The sequence below is a fragment of the Labeo rohita genome, chromosome 9, assembly GCF_022985175.1.
Source record: "Labeo rohita strain BAU-BD-2019 chromosome 9, IGBB_LRoh.1.0, whole genome shotgun sequence".
NCBI lineage: Eukaryota > Metazoa > Chordata > Actinopteri > Cypriniformes > Cyprinidae > Labeo > Labeo rohita.
This window is the reverse complement of record NC_066877.1, coordinates 23,342,499-23,368,537: the sequence shown is the minus strand read 5'-3', so window position 1 is coordinate 23,368,537 and position 26,039 is coordinate 23,342,499. Positions and strand designations below refer to the sequence as shown.

At 35.0% G+C, this 26,039-nt stretch overlaps 2 protein-coding genes across 3 annotated transcripts; one reads left to right on the top strand and one right to left on the bottom strand.

The window, feature by feature from the left end:
- Positions 1 to 927: 927 nt before the first annotated feature.
- med14 (mediator complex subunit 14) lies at positions 928 to 19,234 on the bottom strand. Of its 2 annotated transcripts, XM_051119291.1 has the most exons (30): positions 18,836 to 19,234; positions 18,307 to 18,333; positions 17,806 to 17,911; positions 17,551 to 17,724; positions 17,324 to 17,453; positions 17,048 to 17,176; positions 16,172 to 16,279; positions 15,733 to 15,865; positions 15,496 to 15,646; positions 14,867 to 14,978; positions 14,344 to 14,469; positions 14,179 to 14,257; positions 13,810 to 13,969; positions 13,529 to 13,723; positions 13,146 to 13,280; positions 12,974 to 13,050; positions 12,435 to 12,595; positions 12,203 to 12,349; positions 11,020 to 11,111; positions 10,767 to 10,919; positions 9,488 to 9,757; positions 7,877 to 8,090; positions 7,387 to 7,512; positions 5,276 to 5,455; positions 4,106 to 4,332; positions 3,828 to 4,007; positions 2,945 to 3,052; positions 2,064 to 2,189; positions 1,698 to 1,887; positions 928 to 1,614 (listed from the first exon to the last, which is right to left on the bottom strand). In XM_051119291.1, the coding sequence occupies exons 1-30, from the start codon at positions 19,003 to 19,005 to the stop codon at positions 1,541 to 1,543; spliced, it is 4,260 nt and encodes a 1,419-aa protein (XP_050975248.1). In that variant the 5' UTR covers positions 19,006 to 19,234; the 3' UTR covers positions 928 to 1,540. The 2 variants fall into 2 exon arrangements, with proteins under 2 accessions (XP_050975248.1, XP_050975249.1); XM_051119292.1 differs by lacking the exon at positions 7,387 to 7,512.
- Positions 19,235 to 20,311: 1,077 nt separating this feature from the next.
- grtp1b (growth hormone regulated TBC protein 1b) lies at positions 20,312 to 24,815 on the top strand. The gene is made up of 9 exons (XM_051119321.1): positions 20,312 to 20,525; positions 20,909 to 21,055; positions 21,353 to 21,504; positions 21,598 to 21,756; positions 21,858 to 21,982; positions 22,228 to 22,324; positions 23,883 to 24,055; positions 24,209 to 24,394; positions 24,492 to 24,815. Exons 1-9 carry the CDS (start codon positions 20,488 to 20,490, stop codon positions 24,576 to 24,578), a joined length of 1,164 nt encoding a protein of 387 aa, XP_050975278.1. The 5' UTR covers positions 20,312 to 20,487; the 3' UTR covers positions 24,579 to 24,815.
- The last annotated feature ends 1,224 nt before the right edge of the window (positions 24,816 to 26,039 follow it).

The window sequence follows — 26,039 nt, the reverse complement described above, 5'->3', positions numbered from 1 at the left end:
TTGTCTGGGTCAAAATGATATGCCAAAAATCATTAGGATATTAAGTAAAGATCATCCTCCATGAAGATATTTTGTAAATATCCTACCATAAATATATCAAAACCTAATTTTTGTTAAGTAATATGCATTGCTAAGAACTTCATTTGGACATTTGGCGATTTTCTTTTCTTTTTTTTCTGCACACTTAGATTCCAGATTTTCAAGTAGTTGAATCTTGGTCAAATATTGTCCTGTCCTAACAAACCACACATCAATGGAATGCTTATTTATTCATTCTTTTGCATAAATCTCAATTTCAAAAAATTTACCCTTACGACTGGTTTCGTGTTCCAGGGTCACAAATGCAGATGTACGACAGGTGATAATCTTAATTTTATAATCCATTTAATCGTGTATACTTTTTTACGCAACTATAATTCAAAGCCTTATAACTCTGTCATTTTAAGGCTCCATGCACCCCTTGAAAGATGATGCCTTTATTACTTAAGAATTAGTTATTACCTTGTAAAATTCACCACCCAGTGGGTGGACCTTTATGCAATTGACCATCATAATCATATAAATATATTTTAAATACAATTTTACATTTTAAATTTAAAAACATAATTTTGTATGTTTTTTTTACTGTTCTAAGAAAACACCCATACAGACCTATAAACTCTTATCTTGTTTTATTAATTTATTTTTACTATTTTTTTGTTATATACTTTCAAATTAATTGAACAAAAATAATCTAAGAAGCAGACTTGATTTACATTTCACTGCTTGTTATATTCTCTCTATATAACTGTGTGACCAATAAAAATGTTGAATTTTAAAATATACAATAATTATTCTTTACATGCCAAACAGAGAAGGAAAACTGTTCTCATTTTGTTCTCTAAATATATTTAATTTCACATCATCAAACAAACAAGGAATTATTAATGGAAGGATGGAGCTATTTCCAATGTTTATTAAATAGTAATAAACACAGACAAAAAAAAGAAAAAAAAAGAAAATCTTAGACCTTTTCCATGATTTCATAACAATAAAACACTGCTTATTTAGAAGGTTTGTCACACATATTTAAAGTGACAGGTATACTAAGAAACCAAAGTAATACAATCAAAAAAAGAAAAACATTTAAATAGTGTGCTGATAAAGAAAATATCAATACTTAGACAGTACTGATATCTTGTATTACAAAAAAAGACAAGAATTTTTCTGCAAAGTTTCAAATAAAAAAAATACAGCTGTAGTTAAACATTTTTTCTATCACAATCATTTCCTTAAGAAGTGCATCTGAAAAAAAAATAAATCCGTTTGCAGAACTTTGCCAAGCTATTTTAAAAAAAAGAAGCCCTGCTTTTGTCACAATTATTAATTTACATGCTTCATAATACAATAAAAAAAATTCCATATTTCTGCTCCCTTTTATGACAATATAATACACCAGCAGAAGAGTCCATTGGCTGCAGCGGAAAACCTGAATTTCCCTTGAGTTAGGGCTGAATTTATTTACTGATCAGTTTGGAGGAGTTTCCTAAGAAACACCAAGTTATGGCCGTCCACCAGCGTTCAGCGTGAGATTTGCCATGAGCTCATGAACCGCTGCAAATATTGTGCACTCTCCTGTAAATAAAAAAAAGCATTAATAGCATTAATATTGAAATGTAAAAATGTAAAAATTCATATTAAATAAAACAGATGTGAACCTTGTCGTGGTGGATGGTGCTCATTGAACCTCCTGAGGATGGAGCTGACCATCAGTGCCGCGGCTCCCGAAGAGCTGTGTTGGCGGGGGATATCAGCCTGTTGGGTCAGTCCAGTAGCCATGTCGTACACAATAGGCACTATGATGCTGATGGGCTCCTGGGGTACTGGTAGCCTCTGGGTCAGCTGGAGCTGTAAAAGAGCATCATTTCAAGTTAATACATGTTAGGAATCCATAGCAAACAAACCACAGACCAAACACAAGTTGCTGTGCGTAAAATGGCCCTACATGACCATGGTCACATAGGGTGAGATCAAATTTGACTTAAAAATCTTGCGAACCAGAAAGGAGTGGCTGAAGCACTTACAAAGAAGAGCATCTTGGTCTTAAGCACCACAGCGATGGTCCCTGGTGGGGCAATGGGAGGAGCACTGGGTGGGATGGTCAGACAGAACTGCACATTCCAATTCAGCTGGGCCGCTTGGTCTGGGAACTAGAGGAAAAACAATGGGCCAGTGAGTTTTGCAATTTAAATATGTTTTTTATTATAATGTTGTATTCTATTTTTTTTTTTTTTTTTTTTTTTTTTTTTACATTTTCAGGAGCCATTATTCCAGGCTGCAGTGTTACACGACACTTCAGAAATAATTTCATTTTGCCAATATAGTGCTTTAAAGGAAAGTTCACCTAAAAATGAAAATTCTGTCATTAATTACTCACCCTCATGTCATAACAAACCCATAAGACCTTTGTTCAGAAAGGTAGTAAGGACATAATAATCCAAATTGTTGAATGAAGTCATGATGTTTGTTTTCTTTGTGCACAAACAGTATTCTGATAGCTTCATAAAGTTCAGGTTGAACCACAGATGTCACATGGACTTTAACAATGCTGTTACTACTTTATCAAAAATATCCTAATTTGTGTTCCTGAAGTTGAAGGTCTTATGGGTTTGGAATGACATGAAGGTGAGCAATTAAGAACAGAATTTTTACATTTTGGGTGAACTATCCCTTTAAATTATACATTATTCCAGAATATATATAGAATTTTTAATTAATATTTTTGAAATCTAAAAAAAAAAAAAAAAAAGAAAGAAAACATTTATTTTAACTCTTTGCTATCCCTTTTGAGCATATTAATGTATCCTTATTGAAAAGTGTTAATTAAAAATCTTTTAAAAGATAGTGTACACTTGCAAAAGGCCAAAAAGAAAAAAAGAAATCGAATAAACATGAACAAGCTTACCAACTCCAGTTTCATGATGCGGACACAGTCTCTGAGTATATTGGTTGGAGCTCCCAACAGCTTTGTGAAGGCATTTAGTGTGTTGTATTTAAAGGGTGGTCCTGCAACCTATAGTGAAAGTGAAAGAGAATGACTTGCATTTGCATGACCGCAGAATACCTGGCTTGATGGTATTGCCAAGCTGGCCACTGAGTGAACTAATCTGCTTTAAAGATTAAAAAAAAAGCTAATTGCAACTATCAAAATAGCAAAGATAAGTGTTTTCAACTGTGTTTTAAACAGTAGTCCCAAATCATGACATTTAAAGGGTTTTTCACCCAAAAATGGAAATTCCTAAGCCATCCTAGCCACAAGCCATCCTAGGTGTACTTCCTTCAGACAAATACAATCAGAGTTATATTTAAAAACGTCCTGGCTCTTCTAAAGCGAATCAATGTGTTTGTGTAAGAAAAATGTCCATAGTTAAAACTTTATAAATCTTAAACGCATCGATTCACTCCAGAAGGCATTTATTAACACCCTGGAGCCATGTGGAGATGAATGGATGCACTTTATAGACTTCTATTGGACCACTGAATCTCAACAGCCATTCACTGCCATTATAAAGCTTGGAAAAACCAGGACATTTTCTATTATAACTCCAATTGCATTCGTCTGAAAGAAAAAAAGTCATATACACTTAGGATAGCTTGAGGGTGAGTAAAACATGACAATTTTCATTTCTGGGTGAACTATCCCTTAGACAGTGTTGTTAAATCAGGCTGAACAGGGCATTTAAACAGGCACATTGCAATTCTCTCTACCCTCTTAAATGCAAACTGAACAAGAGGCAATTTCACCTTCATGATTGTTAATGAGTTGATGCAATGAGTTTATTTCGTACCCTGGTCTCAAAGAACTTCTCCAGGACCTGGAGCTCCTCCTGTGACCAGGGTCCTGTGTTTTCTGGTGTGACTTTCAGCTGCAGAGTCTGGTAGGTTTTGGGGTTGAGAGCCACTCGACATTTAAGCACTTCAGTTTTAAACATGATGACGCCCGGTTCATTAGAGTTCACAATAGTGAGCTGTGAAAAGAAGGTAATCAAGAGTGATGTAAATACAGCGTATAAGCAGAATCTCATCACTCTGACGGGTTATAACATGTTAACAGTTTCTGACTCACATTGGGCTCTAACTGTATGATTCTCTGCAGGTGCCGCCTCATGATGACAGAGCCCAGGAAGCGCTCCAGAGGTGAGCACAGGTAGCTGCCTGCCAGCCCTGGCACCGGACATGGCATAGGTGAAGGCAGAAGCAGCACATGTAGTTTGCTGTGGGTGAGGATGGTGGGAATAGAAGCAGCCCAGGACCGCTGTGGCAGTTTACGGGGTGGGGGCATTGCCTGTGAACCTATACACACACAAACACACACAGTGATTGAGTGAACAAATTTAAAAACTGCTTATTGCTGGAAGTCAGGTGAAATGTAAATCATTTTCTGCACTTTTTCTTAAAGAAATGTGTAGTTGTATTAAACAACGAGACATTAAATTGGTCACAAGTAACCGTAAAGACATTTATAATCTTCAAATTGCAAATAAATGCAGTCTCTATTAATCTAGAAAAAATTATAAAAAATTATCACCGTTTACACAAAAATATTAAGCAGCACAACTGCTTCCAATATGATAAGAAAAATGTTTCTTGAGCACCAAATCAGTATGTTAGAATGAAGAATCATGTGACACTGAAGAATAGATAAATGGCTTCTGCCTTGCCATCACAGGAATAAATTACAGTTTAAAAGTGTAAAAGTTTATACACCATCTGAAAGCTGAATAAATACATTTTCCATTGATGTATGGTTTGTCAGCATAGAACAATATTTGGCCGAGATATAACTATTTGAATACTATTTGAGAATCTGAGGGTGACAAAAAATTAAAGTTGTCCAAATTAAGTTTCTTAGCAGTGCATATTACTAATCAAAAATTAAGTTTTGATATATTTACGGTACAAAATGTGTAAAATATCTTCAAGGGACATGATCTTTACTTAATATCTTAATGATCTGGCACAAAATAAAAATTGATCATTTTGACCCATACAATGTATTTTTGGCTATTGCTACAAACATACCCATGCTACTTATGACTGGTTTTGTGGTCCAAGGTCATATACAAAAATAAGCTAGGAAATTTTTTTATAAAATAATAAATAAATGACTGATTTTAGCATGTTCTTGTTAAATGTTTTTGATTCAGTCATTGAATAACCTTCCAAAAAGTTTCAGGATTTATTTTTCCAATGATTACTGCATGTTCTGATCTGTCTGCAGAGTCTCTGGACTTACTGGTACCAGCTCGAGGGGAGTGGGATGGGTCTGGAATAGGTGAGTGCAAAGGGTTTCCTGGTGACATGCCAGGGATTCGTGCCCCAGGGGAGGGTCCAGAGACCTGCGGAGAACCTGGCCAGGGTCCAACCCTTGGACTGGCGGACACCATTGGGTATGGTGAACTGGGGTCAAGAGTTCCTGCAACACAAATAATACACATTTGGACCATAACTCGCCATCTCAAGGAGTGTCAGTTTCCAACGACGTACACAGTTTTTAGTCCATGCCAGTAATAATGTTTTGAAAAATTTCCTGATAATATACTCACCCCCATGTCGTCCAAGATGTTCAAGTCTTTCTTTTTTCAGTTGCAAAGAAATTACGTTTTTTTGAGGAAAACATTCCATGATTTTTATCCATTTAGTGGACTTCAATGGTGGCCAACGGGTAGAAGGTCTAAGTTTCAATGCAGTTTCAAACCACTCTACACGACCCCAGCCAAAGAATAAGGGTCTTATCTAGCAAAACAATTTGTCATTTTCTTAAAAAAAAAAAAAAAAAAAAAAAAAAAGTAGATACTTTTTAACCATAATAGCTTTGCAATGGAAAATCATGTTGGAAAAGTCATGCACGGTTAGTTCTTCATCTAGTTAATTCAGTTTAAAAAGGTAGGGTAGGGCAAAAAAAAAAAAAATAAAAAAATAAAATTTTCTCCAACTTCAAAATCATGCAACATCGTTGTTTCACCGTTTTTTTTGTAAAAGGCAACTGACTTTATTTGCACATTCGCTTTGTAAACACTGGGCCGGTACTTCCGCCTACATTATGCATGCGTGTTTACATAATGTGTGATGTCAAGATGAGCATTTGCGGTTATAAAGTATATAAATTTTTACTTTTCTTAGAAATGACCGATCATTTTGCTAGATAAGACCCTTATTCCTCGGCTGGGATCGTATAGAGCCCTTTGAAGCTGCACTGAAACTGCAATTTCACCTTCAACCAATGGACCTTCAATCTGATGGCCACTTTTGAAGTCCACTATATGGAGAAAAAAAAAATCCTGGAATGCTTTCCTCAAAAATTTCTTTTTAACTAAAAGACAGACATGAACACCTTTGATGACATGGGTGTGAGTAAATGATCAGTAAATTTTAATTCTGGAGGTGAACTTTTCCTTTAAGTACAGTACAATGATGATTTAGTGTGATTAAAACAAGGCAAAAAGAGACTGAAACTGATGCCCGCTGATTAACTTTTACATGATTTCAACTGGAGACCAATTATGATATTCTGAAGCATCGAAATGTACGGAATCATGACATATGTCGACGTGTGAGATAAATTAACAACACAGTACAAAAATACACTATCATTCAAAAGTTTGGGATCAGTAAGTTTTTTTTTAAACAAATGAATAATTTTAAAGACATTTATGTTATGAAAATATTTCCAATTAATGTTGTTCATTTGAACTTTCTCTTTCACCAGAAAATCCTTAAAAAAAAAAAAAAAAAAAAAAAAAAAAAATACCATGCACCACCAACGGAAAGTACCATGGTTTCAACTTTCTTTCTTCAGCAATATCAGCATGATTTCTGAAGGATCACGTGACACTGAATCTGGAGTAATGGCAGCTGCAAATTCAGCTTTGCCACCACAGAAATAAAAATCTTAAAAATGTATTTAATTAATGCAGTCTTGGTGACCATAAGTGATTTCTTACAGAACCCCAAAATTGTGAATGGAAGTTAAAAATAAAATAAAATAAATAGATTAATTAATTAAAATAAAACAAAACAAAACAAAAAACAATAAAAAAAAATAATCAGGCTAAATGACAGTACCAAGTTTTACTTAGATTTTTTTTCTTGCATATAATCATGCATATGATTCGGACACCAATGTTTTGTTTTCCCAGTCCCACCAGTCTAAGAAACAAAATGAATCAAGAAATAATACAAGAAGTGCTCATTTAAGCTGACTACATCCTTTATGAGGAAAGTCGATTGGTAGCAAAAAATTAGATGTCTTTCGCCAGCCCATCAAAGATTGAAAGCCCTGGACCGCAGAGGTACAAAGAAAAGCCAATCAACAAAGCCCTGGATCCAGGCCTCCCGTGCACTTACCATGTGGGCTAGCAAAGTTGGAAGTCTGCCCCATAGAAATGCCCAGAGAGGAGGGAGAAGGAGTGGGCCCAAAAGGAGAAGGGGCCCGCAGAGCTCCGCTAGGGGAATTTGCTGCGTGGATGTTCCCTGCACACAATTAACCAATAAGTGGCCTCATCAACATCTGATAAGAGCTTGTCTCTCCTGTTCACACACGCTGCAGCTAAAGCGGGAAAGGAGCTGCAAAGCCCGAACAGAGATGGGTGGACACGTGTATGACTGTGGGCATGCTACTTCATGAGCTTGCATGGTGATGGTGTCAAACACAGACTGACCAATACAAGCATGCATACCAACAGGCAAGAAGAGCTGGTGGGACGCTTTTGCAATGAGTGGGACACCAATGAGGATCTTTCCTCTCATTTGTTTCCCTGACTCCATGGTGACACGACCAGGATGGCACAGGCAGCAAAATGACAGCATGATAGAGACACATACAGTACTTATATACCTGGAGACTGTGTTATCATGGACGGTGAGGGAGGCACGTGGTACGGGTTGGGGGGCGATGTGAGGGGTGGATAAACCCCTCTGCCTGGAGGTTGCGTCTGTGTAAGGGGCATGAAGGTGTCTTCTATGCTTATTGGGGAGGGAGGGTTGTCGTCCTCGTTAACCGAGCGTCTGCGGGCGTCTTGGTTGCTATCCACAAACATGTTCAAGAACGTCTGTGGAAAATCATGGAAAAAGTGACAATTATGCCCATGCGAACCCCTACAGCAAGAGTTAAAGGGACAGTGCAAACAAAAATAAATTTCTGTCATCACTTACACACCCTCATGTTGTTTCAAACTTTACTTTCTTCTGTGGAACATAAAAGAAGATATTTTGAAGTATGTTGGTAACAGTTTTAGTTCCCATTGACTTCCATTGTATGGACAAAAAAATATGATGGAATCAGTGGGAACCAAGAATGTTGGTAACCAAACAGTTTTGGTTCCCATTGATTCCATCATATTTTTTGTCCATACAATGGAAGTCAATGGGAACCAAAATTGTTTAGTTACCAACATACTTCAAAATATCTTCTTTTATGCTCCACAGAAGAAAAAAAAAAAAAAATTGTACAACTTTGGAACAACAACAGAATTGTCATTTCTGGGTGACTATCCACTTAAAATATTTAATATTTAAAGGAGAAGTCCACTTCCAAAACAAAGATTCACATATAATATACTCACCCCCTTGTCATCCAAGATGTTCATGTTCAGCCGTAAAGAAATTTTGTTTTTTGAGAAAAACGTTTCAGCATTTTTCTCCATATAATGGACTGATATGGTGCCCAGAGTCTGAACTTCAAAATGCAGTTCAAATGATCCCAAATGCGTATGTAAACGATCACAGCCGAGGAAGAAGTGTCTTATCTAGCAAAACGATCAGTTATTTTCATTTTAAAAAATACAATTTAAATACTTTTTAATCTTAAACGCTCGTCTTGTCTTGCTCTCCCTAAACTCTGTGTATTCTGGCTCAAGACAGTTAGGGTATGTTGAAAAACTCCAATTGTATTTTCTCCCTCAACTTCAAAAATCATTTAAAAATCATCCTACATCGCTGCAGAAGTACCGACCCAGTGTTTGCAAAGTGAACATGCAAAGAAGATCAAACACCCCTAACAAAAAAAGTAAAACAGTGATATAGGATGATTTTGAAATTGAGGGAAAACATGAGATGGGAGCTTCTCGACATACCCTAACTGTCACAAACCAGAAAAAACAGTCCAGAGTAAGACAAGACAAGCATTTGACATTAAAAAGTATATAAATATTATTTTTATGAAAATAACCGATCATTACGCTAGATAAGACACTTCCTTCTTGGTTTACAACCGCATTTGGAATCATTTGAAGCCGCATTTAAACTGCATTTTGGAAGTTCAAAATCGGGGCACCATATCAGTCCATTATATGGAGAAATATGCTGAAATGTTTACCTCAAACAACAATTTCTTTACGACTGAAAAAAGAAAGGCATGAACATCTTGGATGACAAGGGGGTGAGTACATTATATGTGAATCTTTGTTTTGGAAGTGGACTTCTCCTTTAATATTTTTGCTCTACCCACCTTCAGTCCAGGGGCGGGGTAGAAACCTTCAACTATTTTGGTGTTGTCAAAAAGACTATAGGCCCCATCACGGATGGCCACCACACCCCTGCTACGGCAGTAGATGTCAATGCAGTACATGTTGCGGAAGGCCAGACGGATGTGAGTGGGTGACTGAGGCAGGATGGAGAAGCACTGGTACGCTGTATTGGTCCTTTGGGTGAGACCCAGCATAGGCACTGTGGGTAGCTTGTTGATGGCATTTAGAGGAGCTTGAGTGTCTGAGAGGACCTGACAACAGAAAAGTATGTGAGAATACTTCCAGCAGCTAGTTACAAATAGCAATATATTGCCAACATCCACTCGAAACTGGTCAGTTAACAATTTTAGGTTTTAAAAACATTGACAGTATGTTAAAACATAAATATACTAGAGAAGTCACAAATTGTTGATTAATTCAAGTTCTTGATTATAAAAAAAAATCCTTGACATTTTGTCCATGTTGATTAATCGGCAAAATACCGGAGGTGCCGCATTCCACTGACAAGAATCCATAAAAAGCATTATTAGACTATTTTCTAAGGCTGCACGAAATATTTAAACCATTTAAAAATCTTAATAAAGCATCTTAATGAATTTTTAAACTATTGTTTGCTTAGGTCTATTTTTATTACCACAAAAATGATCAGATTATTCCATTAATCATCAGAATAATCGACCGATAAATCGAGCCCTAAAATATACAATATAGTAAATATGAATACAATAGGACTGCAACAACTGATTATTTTGATAACCGATTATTAGACTGATTAAATTGATCAGATAATTATAATTTTTCTGTGTGATGATAAAAACAGACCTATGTAAAGAAAAGTTTGAGATGCTTCACGCATGTAAATAATAACAGTTTGCGGAGCAGCATTTACTGCTATACACATGTAGATAAAGCACATATATTAAACCTGCATCGCATATATTCATTTAATTGAATCATAGCGTTTGTGAATACACAACAGCATTATGCTTTGTGATTTTTAAATGGGTTTAATATATCATGCAGCCTTGGAAAATGGTCTAAAAATGAGCTTCAAGGATTCTCGTCCATGAAATGCACCATTTAGCAATTACTCGACACAGGCAAAATGAAATCGATGATTTTTTTAAAAATCAAATACTCAAAAGAATCGACGAATCGTTGCAGAATACAAATAATAAAACTACAAAACAGTTCATCGACCAGTGACTGCTTGAATTTTAGTTAATTTTAGATGTTTTCTAGTGTCAAGACTCTAGATACCTGTAGAAGTTGTACTACATTGGGTGTCTTGTTGAACATCTCTTGTAGTTGGTGGAGAATAATGTTGTGACAGTTGCTACAGCCTGAATTGGGCCCCACTGTCCCTAGGGCAAGATGGTAACGCTGGGTTACTGAGTTCCACTGTATCGTCACCTAAAAGAAACAGGATTCAACTTGTAGTAAATGAAAAACGTCTGATTTAAACTTAAGGACCTTTAACATCTGCATTTTAACAAGATGAAAAGGTTTTTACCGAGCTGCCTTTGGTGCTGCCATAACATAGAACCAGCTTCCGATAATTGTACAACCGTATCTCTGAGAAAAGGCTCAAATAGGAGGGCATTTCTGGAAAATGTAGATAAATAATTATTAATTACAAGCAATTTAAGTTCTTCAAACTAATAATAAGCCAAGTATTGGTAAGATTTTTTTTAATGTTAATGAAAGTCACTTATGCTCATTTATTTGATAAAAACACAGTAGACTGTAATAATATAAAATATTTGTAAAAATTACAATAAAAATTAAAATAACATGTTATTTAAAAACTATATTTTAATATACATTACCAGTCAAAAAAATTTGAACAGTAAGGTTTTTTAAAGAAGTCTCTTCTGCTCAACAATCCTGCAATTATTTGAACCAAAGTACGGAAAGAAACAGTAAAATTTTTACATTTTTACTATTTAAAATAACTGTTCTCTATTTGAATATTTTTAAAAGGTAATTTATTCCTGTGATTTCATAGCTGAATTTTTAGCTTCATTACTCCAGTCTCACAATCCTTCAGATTTGCTGCTCAAACAAATTTACTATTATTATTATTATTATTATTATTATTATTATTACTATTATTATTATTATGTAAACAGCTGAGTAGATTTTTTTCAGGTTTCTTTGATGAGTAGAAAGTTCAGACAGCATTTATATGAAATAGGAACATTTTGTAACATTCCAAACGCCTTTATCATCACTTTTGATCAATTTAAAGCAATCTTGCTAAATAATAGTATTAATAGTAATAATAGTAATTAATAGTATGTAAAATGTAAAAACCATTTTAAATATTGATAATAATAATAAATGTTTCTTGAACAGCAAATCAGCATATTAGTATGATTTCTGAAGGACCATGTGACACTGAAGACTGGAGTAATGATGCTGAAAACTTAGCTTTGATCACAGGAATAAATTACATTTTAAAAAAATACTCAGATAAAAAGCAGTTATTTTAAATAGTAAAAATATTTCACAATATTAGTGCTTTTACTGTATTTTGCATAAAATAAATGCAGGCTTGGTGAGCAGAAGAGAAATCTGGTAGTGATCTGGTAGTTTTAACTGGTAGTGTATTTTAAAATAGAATGTATTCCTATGCTGGAATTTAAAATTGACGTAATAATTGAATACTTTTCAAATGTACCATGGGTACCTACCGGATAAAGCACGTGAGAACTCCAGCACACATTCATAAAGCTGACTAATGCTGTTCCAGTCGTTCAAGAACATCTCCACCACCTTCCTGCCACCCACCGGCTCCGAAAGCGGATTCTCGTAAGTCAGATACACATGCCGCGTGGAAGCTGAAATGTAAGAGACAGAAAATATTGTAAAAGACGCATACATTATTGTTTGGAAAGCTGATAGGGGACACTTAACTGTGTTTACCTTGCTCTTTGTTGGCTGTGCTGTTGAGTGGACAACTGGAGAAAACCAATTCTGCAACCCAGGTGCGATTATTTCGGCCTTGAAGTCTGAACGTACAGTCCAGCAGGGAGCGCTCTAGAGCTTTTCTCGTTTCCTCACCTACTCCCTTACAATATGGAATTCTGAGACAAGAGAGAAAGAAAACATTAATAAACTTTCATTGAAAGTTTTGGTTGGAAGGATTTTTTTAAATGTTTTAGAAAGAGGTCTCTTATCCTCATCAAGCCAGCATGCTTTTGATAAATAAGTAATCCATTTTAATTTTTTTTAAATAAAATGTATTCCTTAGATGTCAAAGTTAAAATCTACTCCAGTCTTCAGTGTCACATGATCCTTCAGAAATCATTCTAACAATCATTAATATCTGATGCTCAATAAACAGTTCCTCTTATTATCAACATTTAAAACAGAAGTGCTGTTTAATGTTTTGTGGAAACCACGATACATTTTAGTTTATTAACTTCAGAGATGCTGAACTGACATCCAGAGATAAATCTTACTTCAGAATACGTATGGCGTGGCTACAGCCATCTCCTTCAACCTGAACCCCTTGATGAGGAATCTCCATACTGGACAACTGCAAAAATAAAAGACCATTCAGTAAACACAAAATGTGACATTAACAAAGAATAGCTTCAGATAATGAAACCCTGCTTTCACCAACTGCAGTACCTCACAGCGTAATCCGATGAGGGGCATGTTGGTGTCACACATGGCCACCAGGTGGGCCAGCTCCTTATTGAAGGCACACATCTCTCCTGACCTTTTGGGTTTCTTCGGTTCAATGGCACTTTGCTCTCCTGACAACTATAGAGTGACCACAACAAGACTTCATTGCACACAATAATAAAAGCTGAACAGCACAGAAGAAAATATCTGTTTTTTCAACAGAAGACTGAGTTATGACATTTACATTTTTGAAATTCTGATTTTTAATTTAAATGCATGCATGGATGAATCAATCACAATAACACCAATAACACGCATTTAGAAAATAAATAGGTAGACATTAATGTTAAAACACTCAATTCAGTATATTCTATTGAGTATCCCACCTTCCTCTTGGACCCGGGACGAGCCATTCGTCCAGATGAAATGTCCTGCACAAGCTCCTCCAGGTTGGGCTTAAACTGCTGTAGCAGCTGAGCAGAAGGCAGCCCATCCTCACTCTCAATCTGACTCACAGACAGGAAGTAGTACTTATACTGGAGCTCTGTCAGATTGCTGGACACATCAAACATCTCGACCACCTAAAAAAGATGAGAGATAATTAACCGTTTAAACTACACAAAAGCCTTTATATGTCAGATAATACATGAAATATTAAAGTATTTACAATATAGTATTGTGGTAGGCGGGTGAGTTTGATGAAGAGGCGATGTTTTGACAGGTTGCCCACAGGATGCGTGGTTAAGTTAGATAGGTGGAGAATGTCTGTGCACAGTGTGGGAAGATGTTTCACAGACTGTCGACATCTCTGCTCGCCCAACCAGAATCTGTTTAAAACAGAATACATCATCACTGTCAACACACCAACTTCTGGTGTAGTGTACCTAGGGTAGTGTGTCCACCTCATATTATTTACTTTATATTTACTATTATTTATTAGATTATATGTACAGCATTATTATTAGGTTTGAAGGTTTTTTTTTTTTTTTTTTTTACATAAAATGGCAATAAAAGAACAGGTAGTTTGACTGCTTACTTTAGCTGTTGTAACCATGTGATGATGCGCTTCATATCATCGTTAATACTCTTCTCAATGTCGTCCAACATTGACTGATCTGGAAAAAGACAAGCAAGGCAGGTTAAGTAGTTAATTTGAACAAATGATCTAATGTGGGTCTAATCCAATGGATATGTGGCTAACCGACTCCGTAGAGCATTGGCTGAAACATTCCCGAATGTAAATCAACAAATATGTGGAGGCACTCAGATCGGCCGCAGGGCTCCAGTATTGGTATGACCAGTGTGGGCAGTGCAGTCTCTATGAAGGCTGAAAAATAAAAAAATATTTTTATATATATATTTTTTATATATATATATATATATATATATATATATATGTGTGTGTGAATATCTTAATGCATATAAAATGCTTTCTAGACAAAGAAAAAAAAAAAAAACATAAAAATAAAGAACATAAAACAATAAAATGAATTAGAATTTTAAATGTGCACAATATTATTTCACTTATAACAACAGCATAAGAATGTATTATTTTGAGATTTGCTTCCCTACACAATATAACAGCCTCTTGCAATTTATTGCTTAATTATTGTAAATCAGTTTAGTAACCAAGAACAGCAGGCAAATCATTATATTCCATCTAAAAAAATAAAAACGCAGCAAGCACAAGCATGGTGAAGATCTTTGTTGTGTAAAATACTCACAGTTATCACTAGGGTTGCTACTTTTTAGGATGGCTTTGAGTTCCTGCAGTTTCTGATGTGAGCGGGCATGTACGCTATCGATCAAAAGCTTTTCAACTGAGAGATGATCAATCTGAAAGAACAGCCCACAAACAGACTTAAGCTTTCATCCTCAGTTATATATTATACACTACCATTCAAAAGTTTGGGGTTGGTAAGATTTTTTATAATGTTTTTGAAAAAAGCTTTACTTATGTGAGAAGCCATTACTCCAGTCTTCAGTGTCAAATGATCCATCAGAAATCATTTTAATATGCTGGTTTTGTGCTCAAGAAACATTTCTAATTACTATCAGTATTGATAGAGTTGTGCTGCTTAATATTTTGGTGGAAAATTTGATGCATTTTTAATAAAAATAGAGAATAAAAACGTTCAAAGAACAGCATTTATTTGACATAGAAATCTTCTGTAACATTACAAATGTCTACTGACACTATTTATCAGTTTAATGCATCCTTGTTGAATAAAAGTATTAATTTTCCACAGACTCCAAACTTTTGAATGGCACTGTCATCAAAGATAAGCCCATACAATGATCACTGTTATGCAACTATTCATGTTATTATCAAAAAAGGACCAATGGTTCTCACCTTCATGGCTCTTTCCATTAATCTGGAATCGCAGGCAGGGAGCGGAGGCTCATGGGAGATCTGTAATGGCTTGGATCCATCCGTCTCATCAATTCTGATGGTGACCTTGTGCACAGATGCAGTGCCAGTCTTTCTTCCCAGGACCTGTTGACTAAAAGGCAAAAATCATGAGATGTAAAACCAAAGAGAAAATATTAATAAAACCTCTATAGCAAATTGGCAAATTTTGAAACCTACTTCCAGACAGACAACGTGAGGCACTTGGCAGGGACGTAGCGCTCCACCTGCACTAGATCACCCCACCGCTCTCTGATCAACATCAGAGTTTGGGAGTGCAGCACCTCCAGCTGTAGTGACAGGCAAAATGAATCTAATACCATTCATTAAGGAAACATTTATGTTTTGTTTGCTTTTTGTCACTACATTTATTTTCGAAAACAAAACTTTCACTTCATAGTTTTGCTGATTTGACTTATTAAAAAAAAGTATTCTGGAAAATACTGATAATAAAAATGAGTAGTTGTGTCTAAATTGACTGGTAGTGTATTGCAAAATATCTGGGCTGGCTAAACAAAAGATATGGTTTTAACCCCAAGCATGGCCTGTTAATTGAGCAAGCAATCAAATGTTCTACTAAAACACAGAAACCAATCTTAATCGTGATCTGAAAGGATACGGAGGCAGTTGTACATGTCCTGAAGAGGCTTGTCATCTCCAAACAGGCGGGACTGCACTAGCTCGTGGATATAATTCACTTGCATACTGTGTACCAATGCCCGTCCATCTATATAAATGATATATAAATATTTAATATTAGTACTTTAAAACATCTATTATTGTTAATAACTATTTATACATTTTACAAATATAAATTAAAAATATACACTCCCATTCAATTTTTTTTAAAGAAATAATGTTGTTATTCAGAAAGAATGCATTAAATTGATCAAAAGTGACGGTAAAGACTTTTACTAGCACAGGAATGAAAATTCTCGGCCGAAACCGAAAATTCTAGATGCACTTGGCCTAAACTGAAACCATAACCCTTGGTAACAACCATTTATTATTACTGTATTAAATAACAAAAAAATTTGGAAGACTTTTTAAAAACCTTTTAATCTTTTTAACCCAATAATTTTATGTTACTGAACTTAAAAAAATTTAAAAAATATAAAATAACCACACTTTTAATGAAAATAACACAAAATGTGATAAAAAATTAAATATATAATATTATTAATAAATATATAATATCAATAATATTAAATATAATAATATATTTATTCAGTTCTATGCAACAGAATCTAATATAACTACCTTTTTTTTTTTTTTTTTTTTTTTTTTTTAAATATATTTTTAGCTCATATTTTTTGGGCCGTATTTCTCTTTTGGTCAATATTTTTCAGCAGCCGAAATTTCGGTCCATCCCTAACTTTTACACTGTTACAAAAGATTTGTTTCAAGTAAATGCTGTTCTTTCTATTCATCAAAGCATCCAGAAAAAAAAAGTATACAGAGACATTTTTAGTATTACACATTGAGCACATCTCACCTCCAGTTTCCTTGTCTTCAACTAGAATCTCTAGTTTAAGAAGTCTCCAGGGGATATCAGGATCATCCCCCATCACTGTCAGTGTCGCTTCAAATTCCCCTTCAACTCGAAACTTTACTCGCCCATTAGCTTCACAGGCAAAAAGATCACAGAATCAAGTAAGATCATTTATAATCAGAATAAAACACCAAAATGTAGCATTACAATGTTTGGAAACGTACTCATTACGGCACAAAATATGTCTATCGCAGTAGATGTGTGGAGCTTGGAACTTACCCACAGTTAAGTTGGCCAGCTGTGGGGGCAAATCAGTGGTGACTAGTCTGTGTCGCAAGATTTGATTCAGCTGATTTAACGTAGTCTGTTTCTCTGCTTTGGTTATAGGGTCAGGAGGAATAATTTTGTCCTGAAAAAAAAAAAAAAAAAAAAACACCACCTTTGCTGTCTTTTTCTCATTTATAACATCCATTTTAAGCTTCTGAACACTGTGTTTGACTACTCACTCGGATACAGGTGGGCAAACGTGGATAAGACCCCGTGGTCAGTACATCAATGGCAAAAGGAATGGCAAAACTAGGCAAACGTGCATGTACCAAGGCGTCCCTGGCCAGTGATGCCAGTCGATCAGCCGTGTCAACAAATAAATATGCTTGCTGATCCAGAAATGATGAGATCATCTGCAATCAGAGCTAAGAATGAGTACTACATCAACAGGAATGAAAACAACTCAGGCTGGAGACGGGAAATAAATCACATACCGCACATTTCTCCACCTTCCCAGCATTACTTGCCCATTTCACAAGAGCAAGCAGACGTACAAAGAGCTGCCGTGTCCGACTGGCAAACTGAACGATTTCAATTTTCCTGTAAGAGACGGGTTTAATCAGTTACACTCATATAAGCATCTTTTAGAATACTTCAGAAGCCAAAGACTTAACAATGCATCTATATAGTTTCTTGCATAAACACCTAATTTCTGTTAATGTTATAAATATGTCTAAAATATTATTTGAAAAATGTTACATCTTTTTCTACTTGTTATAGCACTACACTTCATTATTATTATTACTTACATACTAATTCACACATACAATAATTTACTCTCTTTTTAATTTCTCTTATTATAATTTAAGTAAAAAAATTTGTGCATTCATTTATTTTTCTCTGCCTTGCGCCCCCTATTTGAAAAGCCCTGCGCTAACCAATATTACATTCATGTTTTTGTGATTATAAAAGGAAACTTCATATCAGTTTCTTACCTTTCCATGTCTGTTTTTCGAGGAAGTCTGTGAAAATTATACAAATAAGGTTAAATATTATCAAATGACAGCATAGAACATTTTACATCTTACATCTACACGACTTGGAAAACATAAAAAAAATCCATAAAAATCCATAAAGGACATTTGTGCAAGAACATTGCCATATATGCTCTAATTATAGCAATTACAAAATACTTGAGTAATCACTGAAGCCCCATTCAAAGAAAACTAGCTTCATGTTAAAGTATTACTTGCCATGGCAAATTTGACATTGTTAACTACATAAACAGAGCAAGTAAGAAGTCAAACATGGGTCAGCAAGAGTCCCCACATAATTTACACACCCCCACATAATCCCTACCAACTAAAATCCAGATTAATAAATGATCTGACGTGATCTGCAAAGCAAAACATTTGTCAATGAAACATATGAGCCACTGCTTAACTAGATCTAACTTTATTTCAACATGCCTGACCAATGACCATTCAACACAAGCAGAACAGGTCTGATCTCTCGTGAACTCACAGCTCTGCCAGTAGGGTGATCTCATGGTAGGTTCGCTGCAGGAGAAACTCGATCAGGAGGCTCAGTCGAACTCCTTGAGTGGCCGGGGCTCCCGGAGGAGGCTGTGGGGCTGAGGTCGGACCCCCGGCGGGGACCAGCTGCCCGTCCGAACCGATTTGAACTGGAGCCATTTTAAAATACAACGGGAGCGATGTACGGCAACAGATCCGAGCCTTTCCACTCGCGTTTACCGCAAACTAGGTTGAAAGAATACTATTACGCGTTCGTTTTAATTATTATATGCGGAGGAAACGATTTCAACCCATGGAGAAAAGAAGAAATGAGTCTGTAACATCTAAGATGTGGAGAGATGGAGCCCCGCCATCACCCACTGGAGCTGAAGCAGGAAACAAAACTCTTCTTTCCCTAAATGGCGCTGGAGTGATTATTTAAAATAAAAGTCTGAAAGCCAAAAACGTGATTTTAAAAAATACTAGGTTTAGTTTTATTTCTGTTTTGTGTCTTTCACAGTACATAAATATTGCATTAATTTAAAAACACATTTTGTCTATATAAGAAGTCAAATAATATTTTAAGTAACATTAGCTGCTGGAAAAAGGGAGAGCGTAACTGACTTTTATTTTGCCAAAGCAAACGGCCAAAAAGAATATCCGGTTTGGAATGTATATGTATCTTTTAACATTTTAAGCATTGGAAAGTGAAGCTAGTTTACAAGTTTGTTAGTTTTATGAAATGTACACTACTAGTCAAAAGTTTTTGAACAATAAGATTTTTTATGTTTCTTCTGCTCATCAAACCTGCATTTATTTAATCCAAAGTACAGCAAAAACTGTACATTTTGTAAATATTTTCACTATTTAAAATAACTGCTTTCTATTTGAATTTATTTTAAAATGTAATCCTGTGATTTTAAAGCTGAATTTATGGCATCATTACACCAGTCACATGATCCTTCAGAAGTCATTCTAATATTCTGATTCGCTGTTCAAAAAACGTTTATTATTATTATTATGTTGAAAATCGCTGAGTAGTATTTATTTTTTTTTTTTTTTTTGATGAATAGAAAGTTCAGAAGAACAGCATTTATCTGAAATAGAAATTAACAATAACATTATAAATGTCTTAATTTATTTAAGAAGTATTAATCTAAAAGTATTAATTTCTAGAATTTCATTCCCCAGAATAAATAGATAAGTAAATAACTTCAAGCTTTTGAATGATATAGTATATAATGTTACAAAGGCTTCTTATTTCAGATAAATGCTGATCTTTGGATCTTTCTGTTCATCAAAGAATCCTGAAAATATATGCAGCTGTTTTAAATATTGATAATAATAATTAAAACAAATTCTTGAACAGCAAATCAGCATATTAGAATGATTTCTGAAGAATCATGTGACACGACTGGAGTAATAATGCTGAAAATTTAGCTTTATATATATATATATTTAAATAGAATCACATAAATGCAGGCTTGGTGAGCAGAAGAGACTTTAAAAAAAACATTAAAAACCTTACTTTTGACTGGTAGTGTATGCAAATTATTTTTTTTTTTACAAACAAATCAAACGACTTAAGTGCTTTTCATTTATTTTTATTCTAAACAGGACCCCTGGAAACTATATTATAACTAAAAAGAAAAAAATAAAATAATGGATGAAATGCTTCGCCTAGTCAGATGTTTCAAATGGTATGTTTGGGTTATTTTGCATCCAATTTCATAGTAATTATACATAATCAATACTGGCTGGTTACTGTAGTTAAAAGTAAAACGAAATATTGGTAAATTATTTTAATAAATAAGTAATAAAAAGGAATAAGGGTATTTTTTATTTTTAAAAAGTAATATAATATCTCCATTAGGGTTGGTCTTTGCCCATCCAATCAACTGCTGGGACGTTTACAGTAGATCAAAAGAACTGCATAAAATAAGTTTCAATATTAACACATTAAAACAAAATTTTGAAATGGTCTAAACGTAGACTTAAAATAATAGACTTACTTATAGATGCACACTTTAAAAAGAAACAGGTAACACGCAAGGCACAAATGAATAACCTGTGCATTCGACAGGTTTCAATGTAGGGGAGGAGTTTATATAAAAAGCTGCGCTCAGTACATTGTCAGATGGAAGAGACGCGCTGAACTCTACATGGAGAATCACTTTAATGATCAAAGCACGGAATGTTCCGTCAGTTCAGACAGCAACGACTGCCAGAGGTATGAACGTGCCTTTGTATTACTTACATGAAGTGATGTTACTTAAAATATAGAAATCGCTATATTATAGATAGTGGAACGGTGCCACGGGATAGTCGAAAACACCTGTGCGTCAGGTGATGTTTGCGTCAGTGCCAGTAATATGAACTCTTTAACAAGTAAAAGATAATTAGAAAATGTCATTTAAAGAAAATAATAATGAATTCGTCTTATTTTAGCTTCATAATTATATGGTGCTTGTATTAAAGTGAAGTTATTTTTCTATAGCAGTATTCAAGTCTTTAAATGTGTCTGTAGGGTGGACCAATATGGATTTGAGAGATCAGAAGATTTCAACTATGAATCCTATGAGGAGCTAATGTCAAAGCATTTAGCTGCTGTCGCTAGAAGGTCAAAGAAGTGGTCGAAACTTTTACAGGACACTGTAAAAGTGGAGAAAAATGTCAAAGGTAGGCTGTTTTTTATTATTTTATTTTATTGAATTGACAGAAAGGATGAAGAAACATTTTTTTCACTTTTTAAAATCGTCATTGGGTTTTCAGTGAAGCGTTATGTGAGGAAGGGGGTTCCGTGTGAACATCGCACTCAAGTCTGGATGGCAGCTAGTGGAGCTCAGGACCAGTTGGAGAGAAATCCAGGCTACTATCATTCTCTATTAAAGGCTGAGCATGACCCTAAAGTAGAAGAGGTTATACGTGCTGGTAAGTTACTTCTCCATTCATGAAACCATGTTTTGGTGTCTGATTTTAAATCAGGATGTATAGACAACAAAATATTTCTGAGAATCTTCTTTTTTTTTTAGATATGCACAGAACCTTTCCTGACAACATTCAGTTCCGTGCCTCCTCCCAGCCGTGTTTACAGAAAGCCCTGTTTAATGTACTTCTGGCTTATGGACACCACAATAAGGATGTTGGTTACTGTCAGGTATACTGTCATGTACACATGCCCTTTTACACGCGTGGCCACTGAAGTTCCTACTGTAGATGAGAATCTAAAACTATTGTTGTTTATATATTCGAGAACAGTCAATTATACAGAGTAAAGGAACTACGACACTCTTAAACTGCTCTAATTTTGTGTTGTTTACCCTGTCAATATAATGAACCTGTTATACCCGTCTGCATTCAAAACAGCAGGCTGCTGAAATGTATCTCTTGTTGCCTTTTTAGGGAATGAACTTCATTGCTGGATACCTCCTCATCATCACCAAAGATGAGGAGAAGTCATTCTGGTTAATGGATGCTTTACTTAGCAAGATCTTACCAGGTTGGTCACTTTTACCCACTAACTAGGAGTTCTTCAAAGCATCATGCAGGTTAATCATTCCATTAGTCCATATGTAAACTGTTCAAACAGTTTGAAACAACTTTCTCTTCCAGATGACATCACCTAGATCTTGTGGGCGGGGATAATATTGTTAATGTTAATGTAATTGAATGATCTTCAGTGGTACATATGTATGTGTGTATATATATATACACACAGTCATGTGAAAAAGTTAGGACACCCTATTGAATTTCACGGTTTTCCGTATCAGGACATAATAAAAAAAATATCTGGTCCTTGGCAGTGTCTTAAAATTTGGAAAATAAATTCTCAGATAAACATCATCACATGACGTATCACACTGTGTCATTATTTATTTAACAAAAATACAGCCAAGAGGGAAAGGCCATGTGTGACAAAGTTAGGACACCCTATAAGTCAACTGCCCGTAGATCCACTTTTAGCAGCAATAACTTGAAGCGTTCATTTTCTGTGTGACTTTATCAGTCTCTCACATTGTTCTGGAGGAATTTGGACCACTCTTCTTTTTAACGTTGCTCCAGTTTATTGAGGTTTGTAGGCATTTGCTTATGCACAGCTCTCACCACAGCATTTGAGTCAGGAGTTCTGGACTTTGACTGGGCTATTGCAACACCTTGATTCTTTTCTTTTCAGCCATTCTGTTGAAGATTTGCTGGTGTGCTTGGGATCATTGTCCTGTTGCATGACCCAATTTTGGCCCAACTTTAGATGTCGGACAGATGCCCTCGCATCTAGAATACTTTTATGTATAGAGGAGTTTATGGCCAATCCTGTGGCTACAGAACAAGCCCAAAATGATCAGCCCTCCTCCAGCATGCTTGTCTTTTGGTATGAGATGTTTGTGCTGATATGCTGTTTAGGTTTTCACCAAACTTGGCGCTGTGCATTATGGCCAAACATCTCCACTTCGGTCTTGTCTGTTCAAAGGATATTATTCTAGAAGACTTGTGTTTTGTCCAGATGCAACTTTGCAGACCTAAACTGTGTTGCAATGTTGTTTTTTAGAAAGAAGAGGCTTTCTTCTGCCAAGCCTTCCAAACATGCCATTTTGAACAATGAACTTTATCATTTAACATGTTAACTGAGGCCTGTAGAGTCTGAGGTGTAGTTCTTGGGTTGTCTGTCATTTCTCTAAGCTTTACACGGTCTGATCTTGGGGTGAATTTTCTGGGACGTCCACTTCTGGAAGGAGAGGTGTCTGTTTGAAATGTCTTCTTGTGAATAAACTTCAAATAGTTTGGAAATGGCCGTATTACTCTTCTCAGATTGGTGGCAGCAACAATTGCTTCTCTAAGATGATTGCTGATGTCTTACCTCCTTGGCATTGTGTTAACACACACCTGAAGTCTCCAGACCAGCAAACTGGTTCATCTGAGGTTTTATTTCCAAATTTTAAGACCAGCCAAGGACCAGTTTTTTTTAATGATGTCCTGATACGGAAAACCATGGAATTCAGTAGGGTGTCCTAACTTTTTCACATGACTGTATATATAAATATATATATTTTCTTTTTTAGACTATTACACACCAACAATGCTAGGGCTTAAAATGGATCAAGAGGTGCTTGGAGAGCTTGTCAGGATGAAGGTTCCTGCTGTCTGGCAGGTCATGAATCGCCATGATGTAATGTGGACCCTGGTGGTCTCGCGCTGGTTCATCTGCCTATATGTTGACATACTTCCTGTAGAGGTGAGGATTAACTCAAATGTACTTTGTAAAGAAAGAAAAAGTGTTTTGTAGTCATTCAACAATTCTGAAATCATTAGTTGGTTTTATGTAGCATAGGTGGGGTTTATAATTCCAAAATTGAATGTAATGATTGATAGCCGTGTGTTTTCTCAGACAGTGTTGAGAATATGGGACTGCCTTTTTTACGAGGGATCCAAGATCTTGTTCCGTGTGGCTTTGACGTTGATTCGTCACCATCAGAACCTCATCTCACAGGCACAGAGTCTCTCAGAAATCTGTGAACGCTTTAAACAAATCACTCACGGGGAGTACGTGGAGGACTGCCATACATTCATGCAGGTAAATTCTGTGGATGCTGTTTATTCACTAACTACTTGCAGAATTCTTTATAATGATGTGTTGTTCTGAAGAATATGTGTTTGTCATCTACCTTCAGAAAATCTTTATGGAGCCAGGAGGCCTCTCTACAGCAACAATTACTAAACTCAGGAAGATGTGTAGGAATCGCATTACTTCTGCCTAAAACTACTAAATCCTTCAGACTAAATGGTGAACATGGACATACAGTTCTGACAGCATGAGAGATGAGAATTAATTACTTACTTAAAAAACTTAACTGTACACTACCAGTTAAAAGTTTTTGAACAATAAGATTTTTTTAAAGAAGTCTCTTCTGCTCACCCAGCCTGCATTTATTTGATCCAAAGTACAGCAAAAACATTAATAATTTGAAATATTTTACTATTTAAAATAACTGCTTTCTATTTGAATATATTTTAAAATGTAATTTATTCTTGTGATTTCAAAGCTGAATTTTTGTCACATGATCTTTCAGAAATTTGTAATATGCTGATTTGCTGCTCAAAAAAATTATTATTATTATTAGAAGTAGAATTTATTTCTTTTTTATTTCTTAGAGTAGAATTTCTTTCTTTCTTAGAAAAACAGTATTTATCTGAAATAGAACATTGTAACATTATAAATGTCTTTATCATCACTTTTGATCAATTTAAAGCATCTTTGTTAAATAATCAATTTCTATAATTTTTTAAAAAAAAAATGTTTTGTTTTTTTTTTAAATAAAAAGCTTTTGAATGGTGTAGTGTATAATGTTACAAAAGATTTTTATTTCAGATAAATGCTGATATTTGGATCTTTCTATTCATCAAAGACTCCTGAAAAATGTACTCAACTGTTTTAAATATTGATAATAATAATATAAAGTGTTTCTTGAACAGCAAATCAGAATATTAGAATGATTTCTGTAGAGTCATGTGACACTGAAGACTGGAGTAATGATGCTAAAAATTCAACTTTGAAATCACAAGAATAAATTACATTTTAAAATATATTCAAATAGAAAAGAGTTATTTTACATAGTAAAATATTTCAAAATGTTACTGTTTTTGCTGTACTTTGGATCAAACCAAATTACTGTTCAAAACCTTTTGACTGGTAGTGTATGTTAGTATTTGTATGATATATATATTTTTTAAAATGACAGGGTTATACTACCATTCAAAAGTCTGGGGTTAGTAAGATTTTTTAATGTTTTTGAAAGAAGTCTCTTGCTTACGAAGCCTGCATTTATTTGACCAAAAATACAGCGAAACAGTAATATTAAGTGTCGTTTACAATTTAAAATAACTGTTTTCTATTTATATTGAAATGTTTAAAGATGTACATTTCTCCAGTCTTCAGTGTTACATGATCCTTCAGAATTCATTTTAATATGCTGATTTGGTGAACAACATTTTTTATGTTGAAAACATTTATGTTGCTTAATAGTAATATTTTGCGGATACCGTAAGACATATTCTTTGATTAATAGAAAATAATTTATTTGATATAAATCAGGGGTGTCAAACTCCAGTCCTGGAGGGCCACAGCCCTGCAGATTTTAGATGCAACCCTAATTAAACACACCTGATCCAACTAATCAAGTCCTTCAGGCTTAATTGAAAACAGCAGTGTGATGGAGCAA